This window comes from Lipotes vexillifer, unplaced genomic scaffold, assembly GCF_000442215.2.
Source record: "Lipotes vexillifer unplaced genomic scaffold, Lipotes_vexillifer_v1.1 scaffold914, whole genome shotgun sequence".
NCBI classification, from domain to species: domain Eukaryota; kingdom Metazoa; phylum Chordata; class Mammalia; order Artiodactyla; family Lipotidae; genus Lipotes; species Lipotes vexillifer.
This window is the reverse complement of record NW_006780388.1, coordinates 1,347,082-1,369,756: the sequence shown is the minus strand read 5'-3', so window position 1 is coordinate 1,369,756 and position 22,675 is coordinate 1,347,082. Positions and strand designations below refer to the sequence as shown.

At 46.9% G+C, this 22,675-nt stretch overlaps 2 protein-coding genes across 3 annotated transcripts in view; one reads left to right on the top strand and one right to left on the bottom strand.

The window, feature by feature from the left end:
* Nucleotides 1–9,686, top strand: part of IFT38 (intraflagellar transport 38) — a 43,189-nt gene extending 33,503 nt beyond the window's left edge. Inside the window, exons 10-13 of one of the 2 annotated variants that reach the window (XM_007453488.1) lie at nt 2,116–2,223; nt 5,866–5,921; nt 6,203–6,259; nt 9,232–9,612. In XM_007453488.1, coding sequence (XP_007453550.1) covers nt 2,116–2,223; nt 5,866–5,921; nt 6,203–6,259; nt 9,232–9,378 — 368 coding nt within the window. In that variant the 3' untranslated portion in view covers nt 9,379–9,612. Of the gene's footprint in view, nt 1–2,115; nt 2,224–5,865; nt 5,922–6,202; nt 6,260–9,231 lie in introns of both variants that reach the window. The other variant, XM_007453489.1, reaches the window with a different exon arrangement.
* Nucleotides 9,687–16,093: 6,407 nt separating this feature from the next.
* NLRC3 (NLR family CARD domain containing 3) overlaps nt 16,094–22,675 on the bottom strand; it is a 17,921-nt gene continuing 11,339 nt past the window's right edge. Inside the window, exons 9-17 of the mRNA XM_007453487.1 lie at nt 22,503–22,586; nt 21,892–21,975; nt 21,180–21,263; nt 20,604–20,687; nt 18,223–18,306; nt 17,718–17,801; nt 16,976–17,059; nt 16,506–16,589; nt 16,094–16,184 (exon numbers count right to left, since the gene is read on the bottom strand). Of these exons, the coding sequence (XP_007453549.1) occupies nt 16,094–16,184; nt 16,506–16,589; nt 16,976–17,059; nt 17,718–17,801; nt 18,223–18,306; nt 20,604–20,687; nt 21,180–21,263; nt 21,892–21,975; nt 22,503–22,586 (763 nt within the window). The remainder of the gene's footprint in view (nt 16,185–16,505; nt 16,590–16,975; nt 17,060–17,717; nt 17,802–18,222; nt 18,307–20,603; nt 20,688–21,179; nt 21,264–21,891; nt 21,976–22,502; nt 22,587–22,675) is intronic.

Here is a 22,675-nt window from a genome sequence, read left to right as displayed (position 1 = left end):
GGGCCTCTCACTGCTGTGGCCTCTCCCGTTGCGGAGCACAGGCTCCGGACGCGCAGGCCCAGCGGCCATGGCTCACGGGCCCAGCCGCCCCGCGGCATGTGGGATCTTCCCGGACCGGGGCACGAACCCGTGTCCCCCGCATCGGCAGGTGGACTCTCAACCACTGCGCCACCAGGGAAGCCCCCTTCATTGTGTTTTTGATTTGAATTTCTCTGATAGCCCATGAAATGGAGCATCTTTTCATCTGCTTATTGGCTGTCTGTATATCTTCTTTGGAGAGATCTATTCAAGCCCTTTGCAGATTTTTAAATTGGGTTTTCCTTTTATTGTTGACTTATGTATTCTAGATACTAGACCCTTATATCTCATTTCTGATTTGCAAATATTTTCTGTCATTCTCTGGACTGTCTTTTCACTTTCTTGATGCTGTCCTTTGCTGTACAAAGTTTTAATGAAGTACAGTTTATCAGTTTTTTTCTTTGTTGCTTGTGCTTTTAGTGTCATATTTAAGAAACTGCTGAATTCAAGGTCACCAAGGTTTACCCCTTTTTTTTCCTTCTAGGAGTTTTATAGTTTTAACTCTTACATTTAGGTCTCTGACCCATTTTGAGTTAATTCTTGTATATGGTGTGAGGTAGGGGGCCAACCTCATTCTTTTGTGTGTGGCTGTCCATTTGTCCCAGCACTACTTTTTGGAAAGTCTGTTATTTTCCTGTTGAATCATCCCGGCACCCTAGTTGGCCATCCTCATTTTAACGTGTCACTGACAATCGGTGATTTCGGTGTCAGTGTGTATTAACCTTAGTTTACATGCTTGGTCCTCAGTCTATTGCTGTGACTTGTCAGAAGAAATCGTACTGAGCCCAAGGTACCTGTGTTAATGTTGGTTTAAAATTCATGATATCATTTGCTTTATATTGCATGGGGTGAGGATTTAATGTGATAATTTTCCTGGAGGAAGTAAAAAGTGAACTAATCTGAAGAGTGATTTCACTTTGTGGTCATTAATTTGTGTTAATATCTAGTTAATATCTAATCACATTCTCTCTAACAGCTTTTATAAGGTGGTAGTTGTCGGATGGATTGTACTGAAGTCCTTACACGATGCCCTTATTGACACTTTCTCCAGCTCCCAGCTTTGCCCCTTCCTGCTGTAGAGTACAGCTCTTCTCTCCAGGGCTAAAGGAAGCAGGAAACTTTCCCTCAGTGCCCAGCTAGATGCAGCTGCCATTTCATTACTCTCTTACAGCAGCAGTTACACAAAGCATTTCTGTAGGTGAACAATTACTCTACTTCCAAACTGTCTTAAGAGTCAGTGATCAGAACAGCAACTGCATTCTTCCAGTTCCATCCTTCTAAAACCTCTGTCACTCTCTGGGCACAGAGCAGTTGGGCTGGGCAGTGAAAGTTTTTTCTCCCCACTGTGGAAACTCTCCTTCTGTAGGTTTACATTAGGAAATGTTCAACCTGCACAAGACTCCAGAGGAGTATTTAAGAAATTAATGTAAAAGGCCGTTGCACTGAGAATGACCTTTCTTTACCTTTATAATGAGTTTTCTCCAGTGAGGAATATCACGAGCACTAATTTTCATTGCCAGTCACCAGGTAGCCATCTTTCCCAGGCAGCCCAAACAGGCCCTTCCTGGCCCATCTCCCTCTTGCCTCCAGGCTTGTTCTGGTGCAGTTGCTGACTATTTCAGTGGGCTCCACTTCCCTCGTGTTATCCTCAAGGAGCTTGAGTTCTGGTAACATGGCCCGAGACTGAACAGAGAATGTTTTTTTTCCCCCAACTAACGAAGAACTCTCAGCTACCTTGACAGCTGGCTAGTCAAATTTTTAGTTTTACATACTGGAATAATGTTTCTAACTGATATAACTGACCCACTTTTTTCTTGCTTTGGAAAATTGTTTATAAAAAAACTAGCCTGTGGTTGTTTGCATTAACTCTTCACTAAGTATCTACAGGCAACTCCCAAGAGCCTTGTAAAATCAAATGCATCAAAAGAAAGGCTCAGAAGCACAGATGGCTTTTGACAAGAGCCTTACTGGACAGAAGCTGTTTTAGAGGCAATGACGGAGCTGCCCTATTGTTTTGCCTACTTGTGTCGCTGCCAGGTAATGATGACTCCGACATTGACATCCAGGAGGACGATGAATCCGACAGTGAACTAGAAGAGAGACGGCTGTCCAGGCCACGGACAGCCATGGAGGCACTCTTGCAAGGTACCACAGTGGCTCTTGCTTGCCCTCCGCCCCATGCCCTGTCACAGGAATTGGCGACCGGGATTGGGTCAGGGCTCCTTGGTTTCGAGGCCCGTAAGCACACTGCCCTGTTGTTTATCAGGATTTGGCTCTTTTTTTTTTTTTTTTTTTTAACATCTTTATTGGAGTATAATTGCTTTACAATGGTATGTTAGTTTCAGCTTCACAACAAAATGAATCAGTTATATATATACATATGTTCCCATATCTCTTCCCGCTTGCGTCTCCCTCCTTCCCACCCTCCCTATCCCACCCCTCCAGGCGGTCACAAAGCACCGAGCTGATCTCCCTGTGCCATGTGGCTGCTTCCCACTAGCTATCTACCTTAGGTTTTGTAATGTATATATGTCCATGCCTCTCTCTCGCTTTGTCACAGTTTACCCTTCCCCCTCCCCATATCCTCAAGTCCATTCTCTAGTAAGTCTGTATCTTTATTCCTGTTTCACCCCTAGGTTCTTCATGACATTTTTTTTCTTAAATTCCATATATATGTGTTAGCATACGGTATTTGTCTCTCTCTTTCTGACTTACTTCACTCTGTATGACAGACTCTGGGTCTCTCCACCTCATTACAAATAGTTCAGTTTCATTTCTTTTTGTGGCTGAGTAATATTCCATTGTATATATGTGCCACATCTTCTTTATCCATTCATCCGACGATGGACACTTAGGTTGTTTCCATCTCCGGGCTATTGTAAATAGAGCTGCAGTGAACATTTTGGTACATGATTCTTTTTGAATTATGGTTTTCTCAGGGTATATGCCTAGTAGTGGGATTGCTGGGTCATATGGTAGAACCCTCTTACACTGTTGGTGGGAATGTAAATTGATACAGCCACTGTGGAGAACAGTATGGAGGTTCCTTAAAAAACTACAAATAGGGCTTCCCTGGTGGCGCAGTGGTTGAGAATCCGCCTGCCAATGCAGGGGACACGGGTTCGAGCCCTGGTCTGGGAAGATCCCACATGCCGCGGAGCAACTAGGCCCATGAGCCACAACTACTGAGCCGGCGCGTCTGGAGCTTGTGCTCCGCAACAAGAGAGGCCGCGATAGTGAGAGGCCCGCGCACCGCGATGAAGAGAGGCCCTCACTTGCCACAACTAGAGAAAGCCCTCGCACAGAAATGAAGACCCAACACAGCAAAAATAAATAAATTAATTAATAAACTCCTACCCCAACATCTTCTTTAAAAAAAAAAAAAAAACTACAAATAGAACTACCATATGACCCAGCAATCCCACTACTAGGATTTGGCTCTTAAACTGGTCAGTGGTCATCTTTGCTGCTAATACTCTTACCTTTGGCCCCAAGAATAGCCAGTCTTATTTATGGTTTGGTACTTCTCACAGAGGTCACATAACACACTGCCTCTGCTGATCAGCTGAATTCTGCCCTTTTTGGGTCCAGACTGCTCTCAGTGCAGTTACATCCCTTATGGTCAGAGAACTAATGCACAAATAAGGGACTTACATGAGCATCTGTGCTATTAAAAAAAAAGTTCTTCTGGGAATTCCCTGGTGGCCCAGTAGTTAGGACTCTGTGCTCCCACTGCAGGGGGCACAGGTTTGATCCCTGGCCAAGGAACTAAGATCCCCCATGCTGTGAGGTGTGGCCAAAAAAAAAAAAAAAGGTTCTTCTAGTTTCTACCTTCTTACTGCAAAAGGTTCAAGCAATAACATACGTGGAGCAAATGTGGGTGCTCCCCTGGGGTCTTCCTCATGTCCCACACCCTCACCTACATGGGTCATGGCCAGTGGCTTGGGGTGTGTCCTTCCAAATTACCTTTCCACACATTTACAAGTGTGCACTTGTGAGCGCGCACACACACACACACACTCAGGTGTGGACACAAAGATCACCTGAAACATTTTTTAACCTAAATGGGACCAGATTGTGTGTGGTCTGTACTTGCTTTTTAAAATTATTATTAAATATACTGGAACCTTTTCCATGTCAGTAAAATATAAATTTGCTTCATTCTTTCTGATAGCTGCATAGTATTCCATCCTGTGGCTGTACCCATAATTTATTTGGGCATTCCATATTGATATATATTTAAGTATTTCCACGCTTTCCTTTGTATGTACATCTTTCTGCATATGTGCAAGTGTTTTTTTAGGTTGCATCATTAAAAGTGGAATTCTTAGGTCAAAGGTTATATAAATTGTTATTTTGATAGATACTAAATTGCCCTATATTTGCCTATAAAGCATTTCTACTACCTGTTAATTTTTGGAACAAAATTACATTTTTATGTATATAATACTTCTAAGTCGTAAATCATCTTTATTGTTTTATATTAACTTCTGTATTAACTGCTTTCTCTTATAGGCTCAGCTATTTTTATTTATTACATTTCATTTTTTTATAGGATAATTAGATGCTCTGATTCCTTTCTCTTCCTTTTATTTTTTAAGAGCTTCATGATATAAATAGAGGTTAGAGGTTATGACTCCCATTCTGCAGATGGGGGCCAAGGCTCTAAAAAGGTATGGAATTGGCTCAATAGAACATAGTAAGGGCACTGGTTTCCTAAATCCTCCTGCTGACCACTCAGCCTGCAGAAGTAAAGTCACAGGGTTCGTTTCCAAAAACTATAAATAAGTTCTTCAAACAACACAAGAGTTGCATTTTATCTGACCAAGGGAGCGTGTCCATAAACAGCTCTTGACGGCCATCTCCAGGCCTGCCCTGAATGAGCTCCTCTGAGCTCCCTTCGCTGCCTTTCTTCTGAGGCCTGGCCCTGGCATCACCGGTGGCCGTTTTTCAGCCTTCAGGTATGTGCAGCCCTCTGCCTTCACCCAGCAAGGATGGCTCTTGAGTTTTTGCAGAAGTCTCATCTAGACAACATTGACTTCCAGAGGAGGAGGGGAGAATCACTTAGATAATGATGGTGTTTTGAAGGATAAATTAATGTGATACTTAAATTTTTTTACTTTTTGGAGCTCAGACGTAGATCCAAGTACAAGTGACACTGGCCCATAAAAGGAGAATATATTTCTTTTTTCAACAGAGAGCACATCTGTTCTATTGCATGTATACTAATAATGGGATTCAGTGATTTTTACCTAAAATATTTACAGGATGCATATTTATTTTTCTGATTTATGATTTGTGCTTATATTTTAACGCCCTTTTCCTCTTTTTCAAAGTGGACATGCAGAAAATCTATTACTATCACAGTTCTGATTAGCTGGATGCTACTTAAGTCAGTTTTTTGTTTTTATTTTTTTTTAAGTATTTATTTACTTATTTTATGTATTTGGCTGTGCCGGGTCTTAGTTGCAGCACGTGGGATCATCGTTGCCTCGTATGGGATCTTTATTTGTGGCATGCAGGATCTTTAGTTTTGGCATGCATGTGGGATCTAGTTCCCTGACCAGGGATTGAACCCAGGCCCCCTGCATTGGGAGCACGGAACCTTAACCACAGGACCACCAGGAAAGTACCTACTTAAGTCAGTTTTTTTTTTTTCTTAAGTCAGTTTTTTAATGTGATTCTTCTTTTTCCCAGTTTTCTAAAGGAAAGCAAATCTTGAAGGCCGTTTCCTGTCCTGTATCCTACAAGGTTTTCATACTCTCTTCATGCTTTTGTTCTTCTCAGGACGACCCAGCAAACACGTTGTGGGCACAATGCATGGTGGAGACTCGGACGACGATGTGAGTCCCGACCAGCTCCCTGAGCTGTCCTGGTCTTGGCCATCTTGGGCCAGCCTCGTAGGCTAGTTTGGCCAAGAAGCTAAGTGTATCTGACCAGTTTAGCACGAGGTGCTGCTTCTCAGCCCGGCCCTTTGCTGGGTTTGTGGCAGAGTTCGACCTCCCAAGGAGCTAGACTCTCTTCTTTGCTAGTTGTTGGCTCATTTCTTTTCTTTTCAAATGAACGTGCTTGCCCTACTTTTTTTTTTTCTTCTCATTGTTCTTTCCATTCTCACTTTCCAAAGATGGAAGCAGCACCAGCTCTCTTAGGTAAATGCAAGACTTCCAGCTCCAAGAAACAGGTTGGTTTTCTTTTTCACCTCCATTTGTGTGTGTGTGAGTCACTTAAGGTCAGCAGAGAGCCTTCCACAAGAGTGATGCCTTGTGTCTGGGGCAAGAAGCCACTCACATGGGTTCCACAGTGAGTGGTGAAGTTACCTAGAGGTCCCTGTGCTAATGAGGAGGCAGGGTGAACACTGAGCCAAGAGACAAGGAAGGTTATCAGGCCCCTGGACTGTAACCTAGAAGAGAAGGGATTCTGCTGAGGGCCGGGGTCAAGACCAGGCTTTTCTTCAGCTCCATTCTGGGGAGGGAAGCTGAAAGGCAGGCTCTCTCTCGAGACCAGGACCCGGAGTGTGACATCAGGTTGCTGATGCCTTGAGCACTGTTGAGTGGATAACTGACTGGGAAACCAGTGGAATGGGGAACCAAGGCATCCTTGCTGGGGTCCAGTTATTTGGGCAGCACCGTCCATCGATCTGGGCGTGCCTTCTTTGTTGAGTCCCTGGCAGGGCTGTGAGGCCCAAGAGGCAAAGGTGACTGGACCGTTGGAGATCACAGACTTCCCATCAGGCTGAATGCCATGTGTGTCTGGAGCACGGCACTAGTGCATCACATAGCGTGGGCTGATATTCTTGTACAACAGTTCCATTTATTAGATACCAATGGTGAATACTTTTAGAGAAATTCACAGGAGGGGAGAGGTCACTCAGATTTGCTGGGCAAGATGCACAGAGAAGATAGGGCCTTGAATTCATAGAAGACAGTCTGTAGAGAAGCAGAGAGACTACCTCCAAAATTTTTTTAACAAAGTAGGGGATGGATGGCTAAATAGCTTCTATCCATCCATCTTACCCATCTGAGACAGAATTAGGGAAAGTCTGGTGTGGAAACTCATGACACTGGCCTCTTTTCTTATGATTTGTTTGATCATTTGTATAGCTTTCTACTTTTCTGAGTAAATGCCTTATTTGTAGCTTAAAATCTCCTCTGTGCCTGTTGCCACTTATTTATCTCAAGGAGGCTGTTTCCACACATCCCCCTGGGCTTAGGGGCTTGTCCTTCACCTGTTCACTCATTCACTTGCCAGGTCCTTGTTGAGTGCCTGTTACGTACCAGGCACCGTTAGGGGTTAGGGGAATACAGCAGTGAACAGAACAAAGCCCCTGCCTTCTTGAGGCTTACATTCCAACGGTCATCAAGCAGATGCATCGGGGTCATGGTGATAAGAAAAATAAAGCAGGTTCAGGGGACAGAGTGACAGGGATGAGGGAGGAGGTCGATGTCTTCTGATTTGTCAGGGAAGGTCTCTGATTAGGTGACATTGGGCAGGGGGCTGAGTGGTAGGAGGAAGGTGATGCTGCGGTGGGGCAGTGAGGACTAGGAAACGTGGTTCCTGAATTCGAGGGCCGGAGGCGGCAGCGTGACTGGGAGTGAGCGAACTGGGGCAGGAGCAGCAGGAGAGGCAGCAGGGGCCACGCACAGCTTTGCAGGATGTGACGAGGGCTTGTGCTCTCTGAGTGTAGCGGAGAGGTGCTGGAGACCCAGGAAAGCTGACCTGAGTTTCAGAGGAACCAGGTGGGGGCATTTGTAGGGGTCTAATTCAGAGTGAGGCTGGCGGTAGCAGCAGACTGGTGAGAAGTGGTCAGATTCTGGATGTTTCTAAGGTGAGAACCATTAGGTTTTGTTAATTGGACATGAGGTGTTAGAGAAAGAGAGAGATGCCCTGGTTGTGGCTTAATTGGCTGAAAGCATAGTTTTCATTTCCTGAGGGGGGCAGACCTGAGGAAGGGACTTGAGAGCAGATCAAGAGTCTGGTTTTGGACATTCTCAGTGTGAGCTGCCTGCTAGATGTCCACATGCTGGTGTTGAGGACTTCAAGGGTCAGGTCTGATCTGGAGATTGAATTTGGGGGAGCCATCCAAAGACCACCATGAGGATAGATGTGATTGCTCGGGGAGAGAGTAGAAAGGGAGGAGAGGAGGCCCAAGGCCGACCCTGTATTGCAGAGGTCAGGGCGAGGAAGCCGGTCAGGCAGGCTCTACCGAGAAGACAAGGAAGTGAGGTGGGGCGAGCACCTGAGAGGAGGGGGCCTGGAGCACAGGAAGGGGGTTCTGGGGGACGAGGAGCAGTCCTGTGTCAGATGCAGCCATGGGTCAAACAGGAGGCCGGAGAATTACCCATAGGATCTGAGTCCATTGAACGTTTCAGTCTTGGGGGACTTGGGTGGGGGGGTGAGAGCCTGGCTAGTGGGTGCTTAGAGGGCAGCAAGAGGAGAGCCAGCAGGGATAGCGTGAGTGCAGGCTCGTTCAGGGGGTTTGCTGTGAGGCCACAGGAGAACAGGGCAGAGTAGCTGCAAAGGAAGGTGGGGTTACATTTTAGGGTTTTTTATTTTGTGTTTTTAAGAAGAAGGAGATTGCAGCATGTATGTGTGCAGGTGGGAGTGGTCTCTATAGAGTGACTGACCATCCTGGTTTACTGGGGATACGGGACTTGCAGTATGAAAAAGCTGGTTGAGTTGGTCACCCTGATCTAGATGTTGAAAGAGAGAATGTCTTTTATTTTGCTCCTTACACCCATTTCCTGAGTGGCTTTCTATCCAAAAGCCCAAATAAGCAACCCCCACCAAGCCCCTGCCCTTCTTGCTGTCCACAGGTGGGTCTCTGGGCCTCCATTGAGCTTCTGTGCACATCCAGTGGTGCTCCTGAGACGGCGGCGGGAAAGCCACCTTGCAGCTCCAGCCTTGGCTTGCCTGTTGGTGTTTGAGGGTTACTGGTTGGAAGACACATTTATATATGTTTTTCAGCCGGCAGTATATAGACACTGGCCCTGTTCTTATACCCCCACAGCCTGACTGCTACTCTGGCAAGCTCTTCCTTCATGTGGGTGTTGCTGGTTATTGAGCAACTAGTAAAAAAGCAAGGTAGGGTCTCTGCTGACATGATGTCAGTAGCAGGACGGGACCCTCAGCTGTATTTGCTGTCTTTTCCTGTAGGAAGACTCAGAGGACAGTGAGATTGACATGGAGGATGATGAAGACGATGATGATTTGGAGGACGAGAGCATTGCTCTCTCACCAGCTAAGCCCAGTCAAAGAGTCCGGAAACCTGAGCCCCTGGATGAGAGTGACAATGACTTCTGACCTTCTTGCCAAGGGACCCAGGCAGATTGAAAACCCTCAGATTTGTAGGTAAAGGGGAAATTAAAGGGTCAGAAGGAAATAGGCATTTTGTTAGATAAGCCAGCAGGACTCATTGTTAATGAAGCAAAACCTGTTTCCGCTTTAGCCTCCTGTGTGTTACTCTACACACTCCAAAGCTTAAACAAGAACCGGAGCAAACCCCAAAGATGATTTTTTTTCCCTTATCTATCTCCTAAAACTTGGGGAATGCATGTGTTCTTAGTGATGCACATCCACAGCACAAAACCTTGAGAAATAACAGCCAACGCTGTGTAAGTCTTGCCCATTATTTTTGTCATACTTTTCCTCTAAAAGTCAGCCGGACCTTCGAGTCCAGACCTGGGGCTAGAACTGGGCACAGGACTCATTTCAGGAGTTGTGGGGGAGTGTCTCATCACATACAGTTCAGAATGTTTATTTTAGATCAGCTTTTGATTCTAGCCTTTATTTTCTTTCTTCTGCATGCTCACCAAGCTTTAATACCAAGCTTTAATAAAGCTTTAATACCAAGCTTTAAATGTATTTTACTAACTAAAATTTTCTGAAGGAAAGTCAGCTAACTCAGATGAAAACTAGCTTTTCTTGAAAATCAGGCAACAGATCGATGCTCCAGATCATATATACTACATTTTCTCTCAGAAGGCTGACATTCCGCCTTAGGAAGGAGCAAATTTAGGAAAAAGTTTTGGTACGGATTCATGTTTCTGACCTAAAAAAAAAAACCAGAATTGAATTTGATGGAATAGCACTAGAAGAATTTCCCTTCTGTGAAAGAAGTGACAGATAGGTGGAGTTTGGTTTTGTCTTGTTAATATGGAAAGCACAGAGTTTTCATTGATTTCTCTTATAAAGTCAGATGACTTGTGAAGTTCTCTCTTAATAAATTTATTTAATACCATATTTTTATATTATTGTTTTATTTGAAAGTATAATTATTTATTTGTACCATAACATATACATACTTGTTCAAGAAGAGTTCATGGGTTATTATATTACATGTGAATTTCAGGAGACTATGTGACAGTTATTTCTATCTTTGCTTTTTTCTCTGTCTTTCCCTCAATTTTACATAAGAGATTACCCCCTTTTTATAAAAAAACATTCAGCATTCAGTTAATTCACCAGTAATTTGAGATGTGCCATCTTTGAAACGATAAGCTAACAGGGAAGAGGTGTATCGGGAGCCACATTACCTCCTCAGATGCTGTGGCTTTTAAGGCACAAGAGAGTCATTGCATCTCCTTGAATGACATAGCTTTGGTTTACCTGAGTCTGACCTGACTTTTATTTTAAAAAACAAAAACTATATTTCTGTTTCCCTTATGTGATGCTTTCTTCTAATGGGCATTAACATGGGAGCCCAACCCAAACCACAGATAACACGTCCACAGGTGGAGGCAAGAGCTGCAGCGGCTAGTCATTGTCTCACCTGCTTCTTGTCATCCCTCATCCCTTGATTAACTGACTTTGTGCAGAGTCTTGCGTGGTCTGATGTTTCCTTACTTGAGCAGCGTCTTTCAACAAAGGAGCTTCAAGTATGGATCGTAATTATTAATGTACTTCTGTTGCTCTGAGAGATCCGGGAGTCAGATGTGTGCAGGAGCCTTACGATTTGGTGTCATTTGGTTTTGGTCAAGCAGCAGAGCAGACTCAGGCCCCAGAGAAGATTGTGTGATTAGGTCAATGAAAAACTAGCTTTTAGATCATTGCTGACAGCTTTTTTTGTTTTTTTGCTGTGTAATCAAAGGACCTCTTAAAATGCTTTAAAATACATGTATTGGCAGAAAATGTAAAGGAACTTTTTAAGTCCTCAGTTTTTATTGGTGGGGATAACCATCAAGGATGTCCATTGGGAATTCTGAAGAACTGTTTCCCTTTTATCTGGGGCAGGAAGAAGAAATACAAGATATCTTTCACTAGTATTTTAAACTGTAACATCAGTGTCAAATGTCTGAAAGGAAGGTGTGTCCCTTTAGGTTAGCAGCATACTGCATAAATATCACAACTGTTAGATTGGCCCAGGGGACTCATGTGTGCTAGAACAAGGGACTGGCTGAATTGGAAGTCAACTAAAAGCTTCTGCCTCCTACCCAGAACAGAAGTCCTTTCTATAAGGATGCGACTGGAGCAGGAAGACAAAGGGCTCAAGAAGTAATGTCATTAGGGGAAAATGGAACTGACAGGATAACCGATATGGCTGTAGGAAACAGTATTCAGATTTTACTTTTCTATTAGATCGTTTGGAAAAATTAGGCAGTAGTGACATAGAAAGTTTAAAATGATGCAACTTTTAATTTTAGAAAGGACAATAAATTATATAGGAAGAAAATGGCTCAGCGGTGATCATCAGTAGTAATAAAATCATAAAATAAACACTAAATAATGATTTACCCAAGAATCATGCTGTAACTGTATTGGAAGGATGGAGAAACAGAAAGTGGGGACATACAGTGATACATGTACAAGTGTCATTTCCCATAATAGAAAGTTAATAGATAATCTCTAAAATGATAAAACAAGAACTAGTGTATGTATGACATTTAGCTTTGGGGTGGAGAGGTATTCAGGAAAGGGAGGAATAGGACAGGAGATTGTTCTTTCCCATTATAAGCCTAGTACTCTGACTTTTTAAACTGTGTATTACTACAATTTTGTCCTGATGAAAATGAATTTTTTGAAAAGATAAATGTACAGGCAGGAAAGGGATGAGGGCTGGAGATTCAGGTTTGAGAATCATTTGTGTATAAGATTCCTCAGGGGAGAACACGTGGGATGAGAAGAGAGCTAAGGGTGGAAGCCTGAGAAACGCCTGTGTCTAAGGGGCGAGTCCACAAGGAGCCAGGAGAGACTGGGAAAGTATTTTCTAGATTTTCTAAAGTGAATGTATTTTTCCTTTAATAATCAGGAGAAATACGTTTAGTTTTTCAAAGAGTGGTAATGAGAAGGTGGAAGGATTGGAAGATGGTAATGTTATGGAATCCAGGGCAGGGGAGAATTTCCCAAGAAGGGAGAGGTGAACAATGTGAGGTCCTTGCTATAAGTGAGCTTGAGTCAGAGAAGTCACTGAAATGGACAGTTAGGAAATCTCTGGTGACCTCAACAAGGAAAAGCAAGATAGCAGGTGAGGGTTGAAGAGAGGTTGGGATTTGAAGTGAGTATTGATGACTATTTAGAAAGTGGGTGGTCATAAGTGAAAAGGGAAGGCAGAGCCAGGGAAGAGTGGGATCAAAGAACATTTTGGAGGGGCAGAGGGCCTTTTTTTTTTTTTTAAAGAGGAAAATGAACATGGCTTTTTAACTGAAGGGAACTAGCTTGTGGAATGAGAGGGGTTGAGTCTGTGGGAGAGAGAGAGGGAGGGAGTGACTGTGTGTGTAACGATGAAGCAAAGTTTGCATTAGGAGCCATTCTGCTTAAATATGTGTTGTATATTGAAAACATATACACCAGATAACCATTTGGGTTGGTGCTGCTATTTGGGGTAAGAAGGCTAAGGCTGATTTCATGGTCTTTTACACCTGGATTTCTATAGTGTCGATTGTAGATACGGCCCAAAACAGTTCTCTTGACTTGGGCATCAGGTAGAGTACCCAGAATACTGAGACATTGCCTTAGAAGTTGAGTCAAAGTAGCCCTAGACTAAAGGATGACTGATCCTGACTAGCAAATCTTCAAAGCAAGTTTTGAAAGGCTCCAACTGTTTCTAGGTAATTGTGTCCCAGAATAAAGCTCAAGAATATTTTAAGGAATATGAAAATAGTCAATACCCAACAAGATAAAATTTTCAATGTCTGGGATCAAATCAAAAATTACCAGGTATAATAAGAAAAGTCAAGAAACAGACCAAGAAATGACACAAAAATGACAGTTGATAGAATTAGTAGAAAGGGACGTTCAAACAGTTATAACTATATTCCATATATTCAGACAGTAGAGGAAAGCATGAGCAGGTTGTGAGATACGGAAGATGGAAAGAAAATCTCACACAGTACTGCTAGAGATTTAAAAAAATGAGAGGACAACTGTGCAAGCTGAGATTAATATCAGATTAGACACTGCAGAAGAAAACATTACTGATCCTGAAGACACAGGGCATGTTTGTCCAAAATGGAATACAAAAAAGACCCCCAAAATCCCATTGTGTTGATTATCAATTTATTGCCTCAGCTCCAAATTCACCTTTTGGCCTGCTCTGTGATAGTGGAGCTATTCGTTGTAAATATCTCTCCTTTGCTAGCCAGCAAGATGTTAAGCCTGTCAGTAGAGTGCTAGAGAGACTTTGAAGGAGAGAAGAGGGGCCTTTACTTCCAATTCCCAGTGTGGCTGGCTTTCGAAGTTCCTGGAGAGCACACTTTTTTCTCCACTGCTTTGGCCCCTGAGTTTTCTCCAGTGCTAGGTTCCTGCAAAGGCACAGCTTTCTCTAGCATTTGGCTACTGCAACTACTGTCTGTCACATTCTCAACTTAGCCAGAAACAGTGCAAACCAGAAGATAGTATAGCAACATCTTGAAAGTGCTGAAAGAAAAAACTGTCACCCTGGAATTCTATACCCAGCAAAAATATCTTTCAAAACCAGTAATCCAGTAAAGACTATAACTAGACCTATGTTCAAATGTCCCCAACTTCCAAATAATGTTCTTTATAGCTGATTTTTTCCCTCTAGTCTAGCATGCAATCAAAGATCTTAAGTTGTTATGACTCTTTAATAATATCCTTTCGTTTAAAATAGTCCCCAGCCTTTTGTATTTTTCATGATGTTGACGTTTTTTAAGAGGTCAGGCTAGTTTTTCCTTTTTTTTCCCCAGAATGCCCCTCCATTTGGATTTTGTCTGACTGTTCATTCATGATTAGATTCAGGTAGACATTTTTGGCAAGCATAAAATAAGTCAGTGATGTGTCCTTCTCAGTGCATCACACTGGGGGCACATGGTGTCCATTTGTCCCATTATGAGTGATGTTAAGTTCAATCACTTTGCTAAGGCAGCATTTGCAAAATGTCTTTTTTTTAAAAATAAATTTATTTATTTTTGGCTGTGTTGGGTCTTCATTGCTGTGTGCAGGCTTTCTCTAGTTATGGCGAGCAGGGGCTACTCTTTGTTGTGGTGCACGGGCTTCTCATTGCAGTGGCTTCTCTCGTTGCGGAGCACAGGCTCTAGGCATGTGGACTTAGTAGTTGTGGCACGTGGGCTCAGTAGTTGTGGCTCGCGGGCTCTAGAGCTCAGGCTTGGTAGTTGTGGCACACAGGCTTAGTTGCTCCGTGGCATGTGGGATCTTCCCCGGCCAGGGGAAGGGACACAGGGGAACCTGTGTCCCTTGCATTGGCAGGCAGATTCTTAACCACTGTGCCACCAGGTAAGTCCCAAAATGTCTCCATTTTTAAGGAACCTTTGTAAATACCCCTCTGTGGGGTGATACTTTGAGACTGTGTGATTTTCTTCCTCAATAGGCTTTCATCCATGGTTTTATCATCCAATGATGATTCTTGCTCCAAATACTCTTTTTGTTGTTGTTGTTGTTTTGCAGTACACGGGCCTCTCACTGTTGTGGCCTCTCCCATTGAGGAGCACAGGCTATGCACGCGCAGGCTCAGCGGCCATAGCTCACAGGCCTAGCCACTCCACGGCCTGTGGGATCTTCCCAGACCGGGGCACGAACCCCTGTCCCCTGCATCGGCAGGTGGACTCTCAACCACTGCGCCACCAGGGAAGCCCCCAAATACTCATTTTTAAAGGAACATTTGGAACATAGTTCCTATTCAAATTTAAAAGTGATAATTATTTTATAATTTTCATAAGCACTTTCCTTGGTTAGTTAGTTGATGAGAGCTGTGATGTCCGTTTGGAATATTTTTCCTTTCAACACGGACAGATATCTGAGGGAATTTATGCCACATGGAAGCTCGGCTTTCTTGCCCTTACGGGGAGGCTGTAGCCACAGTAGTGCTTTGGGAAGCCTAATATATATTATGGCATTGACATTTAATGTGCCGTTGATAACCACTATGCCAGATTCCAAATGACATATAGCGGACAAAATCAGAGATTTTGTAATGGGTAAAAGATGGCAAAAACCTTGGAGAACTTTTTTTGTCTGTCTCCAGAATCCTATAATTGAAGCCTTCATTTCTCTTTAAAATTTTTTCATAATTTTTCCATATGACTCTAAGGATCATACTCCTAAAACCTGTTTTTCGTCTTGAGAAAAGAAAGAGAGGTCCCCTCTGTCACGGATGCCAGATTGATACTCTTCATGGGCTTGAAGATGGCAACTCATTTCAGAGTGAGGGGGATGATTTTTGCCAGGTCAGTGGAATAGGGCAGTAATGATAAGAAAAAGTAGGGGCACATGAAGACCTCAGGATATAAATGGCTCCGACTGGCTTCTTACTTGCTGAGTTCTGAGGCCTGTCCCTGATCCTCTTGGAGGAAGACCCTCCTTTCCTTGTGCTGTAGCACAGTGTTCATCGCTCCCCTGCCTGGACTGACCCTGGACCAGGAGAGGTGCTTGTGTCCTCCTTTGGCAGCGCCACTCCTGCCTCCTTGCAGGAGACCAGCTCTCCTGCAGGTCAGCATCATTCCCGGAACACAGGAAGGCACCCTGGAAAGTGGTTTTTTTGTTGGAAAGCTTCCAGCTGTGTCTCTGCCGTTCTTCTGCCTGGTCCACCAAGAACTTGTTTTGCTCACATTTCAACAGTGCACGAGGAGGCATTTGTCTTGACAGCCTCTGAGATCATCCTGGCACCAGATTCTCCAATGTGATTTCCCTGGAGACTAGAAGAGAAGGATTAAGACAGGGCTTGAGAAATAGACTGAAAGGCTGGAGGCCTGAAGATTCTCATTAGTAAAGCACAGATGGTCACTACATAAAATGCAGAACCCAGTGTGAAACCTTTGTGCTTCCAGGATTCCTCCTGTGGACAAGGCTCAGCATGGCTCCCTCTTATACTGAGTTCCCTTGCAGAGCTGCTGAGGGGCCTGGGAGTCGGCTGGCTCCGAGACTCAGGCAGAAGGCAGGGTCTGTCTGCCCTGGGAGCAGTTCTAAGGGTGACCAAGGATGGCAGGAACAGGCACATGCTGCCGAGCCCCACTCACTTGATGTGCCGTAGCCCATGGTTTCCAGACAGTGCGGTGGCAACACATATCGCCCCATCCATTCCCAAGGAATTCTCTTGGAGACTAGGTAGAGAAAAGATGGAGACACCACAGTGAGCCATTCAGGACAGAAGAACACTCCCCAGGAAGCAGCACTGCACTATCTTGTCTGAGACTGATTTGTCCACAGGCGCCATAGCAACAGCGAAGTGGCATTTAACCCCGAGACCTGTGTCTGCAGGCTGCCAGGTTGTCTCGTCCAGGTGCCATGGAGGACATAAGACCAAAAATGCAGAAGTGAACAAACCCATCCACAATATGGACTATAGTAATCAGAATAGTGTCAGCTATTTGTACTCGGAAGGAAGCAGCTACAGAGGAAATCAAGCGCGTCTTATGCCACGGGGGAGGTTCCAGAAGAGAAGAACTCTGCTGTTTTAAGGCGCAGGTAGGTCTATACAACCACTCACTTGAGTCTTCGGAGACTTGAGTTGACCTTCAGAGCATTTGCCAGGGCTTTGGCTCCAGCCACCCCAATGGCATTTCCTCTTAAGCTGTTGGGAAAGACGGGAACCCTAAGGCACAGTGACAGCTGAGAGGTGAACACAGTACCTCTTCAGGTGAGCATGAGTTACTTAGTAACCACGGAGGGGTGGCAGTACAGTGAGGTTGCTCCTTCCTCACTCCTGAGCACAGAATGGAAATTGGCTCTGGGGAGCAGGATGCAGGGAGGGGTGAGGCCGGCCCAACCTGGTGGCCGGCCCAACCTGGTGGTGTTGGAACGCTTATCCTCCGTTTTCATTCCAAAGAAAGAGCTGGGCCCAGACCGGAGCGGCAACCCTCCATCCAGCGGTGCCCGTGTGCTCAGAGCCACAGAACTGCAGGAGCAGGGATGACCCAGACATCCTGAGAGCCCCACAGAGATTGGGGCCCCAGGTTTGATCTTCTCACAGACCGGGTCAGTGGCCACTGGCCACCTCAGGCCTGGGAACATGTTCAGCCTGGGCAAGGCCAAGGAGAGGACCAACAAGTGACTCCCAGGAAAAGGGGTGACATGGGGTTGGGGAAGCTGGGGCCTGCCCGATCTACATGAAGATATTTAAATGATTTGGGAGTTTCCGTGTACATTTCCCCCTTCCATATCTATTCATTTCGAGTCAACATCTTGGTTTATTTGGGCAAGAGGCTGTAGCCAGAGACTGGAATACTTACTCAAGAATCTCCAAGGTTCTGTTCACAGCCAGGGCCTCCCCGAGTGCTTGGGCCCCAGGGGCAGCAATGGAGGCCACCTGGAGACTGTAAAAGGAGATGCAGTCAACACAGACAGGCAGCTTCTCTGGCCCTCACACCCACCCAGGTCCAACTGCATCCATACTTGCCCTTCATTTCCACTACCCCTTGACTTAGGGCTGAAAGTGGTGAAATAGCACTGAAAGTTGTTGGCCCTAGTCTGTCCAAAGAACGCTGCATCTCCTATCTGCACTGATGCTAGACAGGGATCTGGATGCTATGGATATAGGAAGTAGAGGTGGTCTCCTGGAGAGTTTGGGGGGTAATACTCCCTGCACCCCTAGTTCTTTCTAGATGTCCAGTGACCCAGTTGCTAATATTAGGAAAATCAAACCCACCTTCCTTGACTAGGAAACAAAAACGACGGTTAATGTGAAAGGGTGGTTAAGGGCCAGCTTCCTGGGCTGCTGTACATATCAGGACTTACTAGAGAGCAGTGAGGGCTGTGTTCGCCTTTAGCGCACTGGCCACTGCAGAAGCGCCTTCGTCCCCAATGGCGTTTTCCTGTAAACTGAACATAGAGCCTGAACTCTGGGTGCATGGAACAGGGGCCAGCGCTGTGGCAGGACATGCTGAGCGTGGACCTTCTAGATTTAAATCAGACCACACACACCATAGCAGACCATCTTCCCGGGGTCACCCTGGGGATCACTGTGCCTCCTGTGTGGCCACTGCAGCCCCGTGGCCACCTAATGCATGTGCTCAGGGGTCTGGGGTCTGCATGAGTCTGGACCGTCAGAGCCAAACCAGAAAAGGGACATGTGGACATACTGTCAATAAGAGCTTGGTGTGCTTTGCAAAGCCATCCAGAAAAAGCGCTCAATCCTCGGGCCATTCTTGCTGGTCAGTGTTTTACATCTTTTTTCCCCCCTTTCCCTCCACATTGGAGGAAAGTGGCAGGCCCTGGAGCAATAAATGATTAAGAGTTTAGTTCAAGTGGTCGTTGGTATGTTTGAAGGAGCAATTTGCAGTGATAATTTTAACAGACATTTGAGTATGTTGGGTGCCAGCAAGCCCAGTTCCAGCTTCTTGGAACTCAGGTGGGGAGACCTATGAGATGAGAGTTACCAACTGCAGGGTGCTGGGAGGGCCCTGTGGAGTCTCCTTCCCCAGTGTGGTCACAGAGGCTGCCCAGCAGAAATAGGTCTAAACCAAACCTGCAGGTGAGAGAGGGGGGAGGGCCTGGCACGTCTAAGGAACCCAAAGAAATCGAGTTGAGTTGTTGGGAGTGTGTAATTAGGCCGAGGGGGTGCAAAGGAAACATCTTTAGGGGCCTTGGAAGCCACGCTAAGGGTTGGACTTCACTCTGCAGGCACCAGGCAGCCATTTAAACATCTTATCTAGGATGGGAACAGATTTACGTTTGGGAAAGATCTTTGGCCAGCAGTATGAGGATGGACGGATGTGGAGGCTGTGGCAGTGATGCAGGTGAGTGCTGCTGGCGGCCTGGACAGTGGCCGTGAGGGTAGAGGGTGGGTGGGTGGAACACTGGGGGAAGAATTGACAGGATTTGGAGATGGGGTGGAGGTGGGAAGTGAGAAGGCGATGTTTCTAGCTTGCACGGTTGGTTGCTGGATCCCCTCACAAGGTGAGGAACCAAGAAGCAGACTTGGGGAGATAAGTCAGTGGGGAAGTGGAGTGGGCAGTGGACATGTGGGTCTGGAGCTCAGGAGAGAGGTCTGAGCTGTAGATGTGGGGGCCACCAGGACTTTGAAGGGAATTGGAACCCTGGGTGAGGAGGAGCTTCTAGAAAGAGACATCATTCAAGGGAAGATGACCCAGGACAGAACCTTGAGGAGTACCATATTCAGAGTCAAACGGGAGGACCAGCCAGACAAGGAATATCTTGGAAGTTGAGGGAGAAGTATTCAGCATGAAAAGCAGATGAGGCTCAAAGGTTAAACATGGAGTGACCATCTGACCCAGCAGTTCTGCTCCCAGATGTACACACAAGAGAATTAAAAGCATGTGTCCACATGGAAACTTCCGCATAAATGCTCACAGCAGCATTATTCATAATAGCCAAAAAGTGGAAACAACCCAAGTGTCCATCAGTGGGTGAGTGGATAAACATGTCTATCCATGCAGTGAAATATTATTTACTCATAAAAAGGAATGAAGTACTGATACATGCTGCAATGCAGATGAACCTTGAAAACATTATACTAAATGAAAGACGTGAGTCACGAAAGACTTCATTTACATGAAATGTCCAAAACGGGTAAATCCATAGAGACAGTAGATTAGGGAACTGGGGGACTTGGTTGGGGGTGGGGGAATGGGGAGTGACTGTTAATGAGTATGAAATTTCTTTTGGGGTGATTGAAAGGTCCTAAAATTGATTGCAGTGATATTGCACAACTCTGTGAATATACTAGAAACCAGCGACGTGTACACCTTAAATGGGTGTATTATATCTCGACAAAGCTGTTTTTTTGTCTTTTGGGGTTCTTTTGCGGTATGTGGACCTCTCACTGTTGCGGCCCCTCCCGCTGCGGGGTACAGGCTCCAGACACGCAGGCTCAGCGGCCATGGCTCACGGGCCCAGCCGCTCTGCGGCATGTGGGATCCTCCCAGACCGGGGCACGAACCCATGTCCCCTGCATCGGCAGGCGGACTCAACCACTGCGCCACCAGGGAAGCCCTCAACAAAGCTGCTTTTTTTAAAATAGCAGATGAGATGGAAACCTGCCCGCTAGCCTTAGAGCAGAGGAGGCTGTGTGCTGAGGGTGTGAGCCTTGCACCTGGTGGGCACCGAGGTTGCAGATTTCCCTGCCCCCTCTCCCCCCCTGCGGAGGCCCCACTTACTCAAGGCTGGTCAGGCTCGTGTTGAGCTGTAGTGCTTGTCCCAGGGCCTTGGCGGCGCCGGCCTGGATAAAGTTCCACTGCAGGCTGGGCAGACACACACACGTGACTGTGTGACCCAGGGCAGAGCCCAGGAGGTCCTAGGGGCTCCAGAAAGAAGGGGCTTCTCCTGGGAGAGTGTCCACAGGGAATGGGGTCCCTGAAGGACGAGGTCCTGACCAAGGTGGGCAGAATGCCTGCAGCCCCCCTCAAGCTAGTCCCAAGGGGCCTACGTGCACTCTGGTTAGTGGAGGGCACAGGGACAGGCTCAAGTAGACTCCAGGTGGCCCTGCATGAAGCATGTGACAGAAGCACAGCGTGGGCACACACCTCCCACCGTTGGCCTCTCTCCGTGGATCGGCCCCAGGGAGCAGAGCAGGGGGCAGGGCACAGCCTAAAGGCCCTGAGGCCATGTTGCTGGTGGGGTGGTGGGGGGCCCTAAGCTGGACTTGGCCTTCTTCCTCCCCTGGTTTGAGTGTGGTCCTGCAGCTCTGTGAGCGGACAAATGGACAGGGCAGGGAGGGTGCGTCAAAGACTCACTGAAGGGATGTGAGGGCACAGTTTTCTCTCACTGCCACTGCGATGGCCTGGGTGCCCTGGTCGTGGAGCAGGTTGGCTGTTAGGCTGGGAGGAGGGGAACAGGGGCAAGTGAGCGGGAGCTGGCAGTGCAGCCCCCGTTCTTGCTCACTGGGGGATCCAGACCTCTGCCGTGTTGTCCCCGACCCCCCACCCCAGGACTTCATCGTGTCTCCTGGGATAGCCTGGCTAACGTTCTTGGGGTACTTGAATGTACCAGGTGCTGTGCCCAGCATGTGTCCTGGACCATTGAACTGCATCCTGGCAAGCCCACGGTGGGTGGGGGGCAGGGGGCAGGCTCTGCTCAGTGAGCTTCCGTGACAGGTCACCTGCCAGGAGGTGACAGAGCTGCCTGGGGACTCACTCATTCCTGATCCCTGTTCTGGGAGCCCCTCCCACTTGCTCATATATTGTTGCCAGGGAGTGGGGGTCAGGGGGGTCAGGGCAGGGAGAGTGTTGCCACTCACTTCATTCTCCTGTAATTTACGACATAGAGCTGGGGACTTGTGTCAGGGTTGCCACTGGGCAGCAGGTCTCCCAGTCCCCCCACCAACCAGGTTCTTCTCGCACAATGGCGGGGGCGCCAAGGGTCTGCCATCGACTCCCAGCTCTGGGTGAGTGAGGCCCTGGGTGGCATCAAGAGCCTTAGGAAGCACAGCCTGCCCCCCTCACGTACTCCAGGCTCTTCAGGGTTCTGTTGGTGCGGAGAGCGCGAGCCAGATCCTGGGCTCCCTCCGGGCTGATGGAGTTTTCTCGCAGGCTGAGGAAAGAGGACCGTGAACTGCTGACTGACAGGGGAGGCCTGCCAGGTGCTCAGGCTGTGAGAAGCTGAGAGCCCCAGGTGGAACCTGGGCCAAGGTGGGAAGAGCCTGCTCTAGGAAGTCCCCCTCCGACGGCTCACCAGCCGGATGTCCCCACACACCCCCAGGACTGTCAGCAGTAGGACAGACAGTCCAGGAGGAAGAGGATAAGATGACGGGACCTCAGAGGTGTGAAGGGAGGGGAAGGCCAGCATGCTTGGGGGCCTACAGGCTTGCCCGTAGGAAGGGAGCTGCAGATACAGCCAGCTGAGGGCCAGAGCTGTCCCTGCCTCTCCAGTGAGCAGGGGGAGCACAGGATGCCAGACTCCAGAGCCAAGCTGCCCAACCATAGATCTTCCCCATCACAGGCCCCTGGGGGTAGGGGTGTGGGCTTCTCAGCACCAGCCTTTCCTTCCACGCTCCAAAGTCCCTTCAGACCCCCTGGCCAAAGGGACGCTCTCAGATGGAGAGGGAGGCAGGGACTTACTTGAGGCTGAGGAGCATCTGGTTGGTGCAGAGGGCTTCCATCAGCGCTGCCACTCCCAGGTCACTGATGGAATTGCTTTGCAGGCTGCAGACAGAGGACAGGGCGCACTTTGGCGTGGCTGTCTCAGGATGCGGAGGGAGTCCAGCCTGGGGCTGCAGGCACTGAGTTCAGCA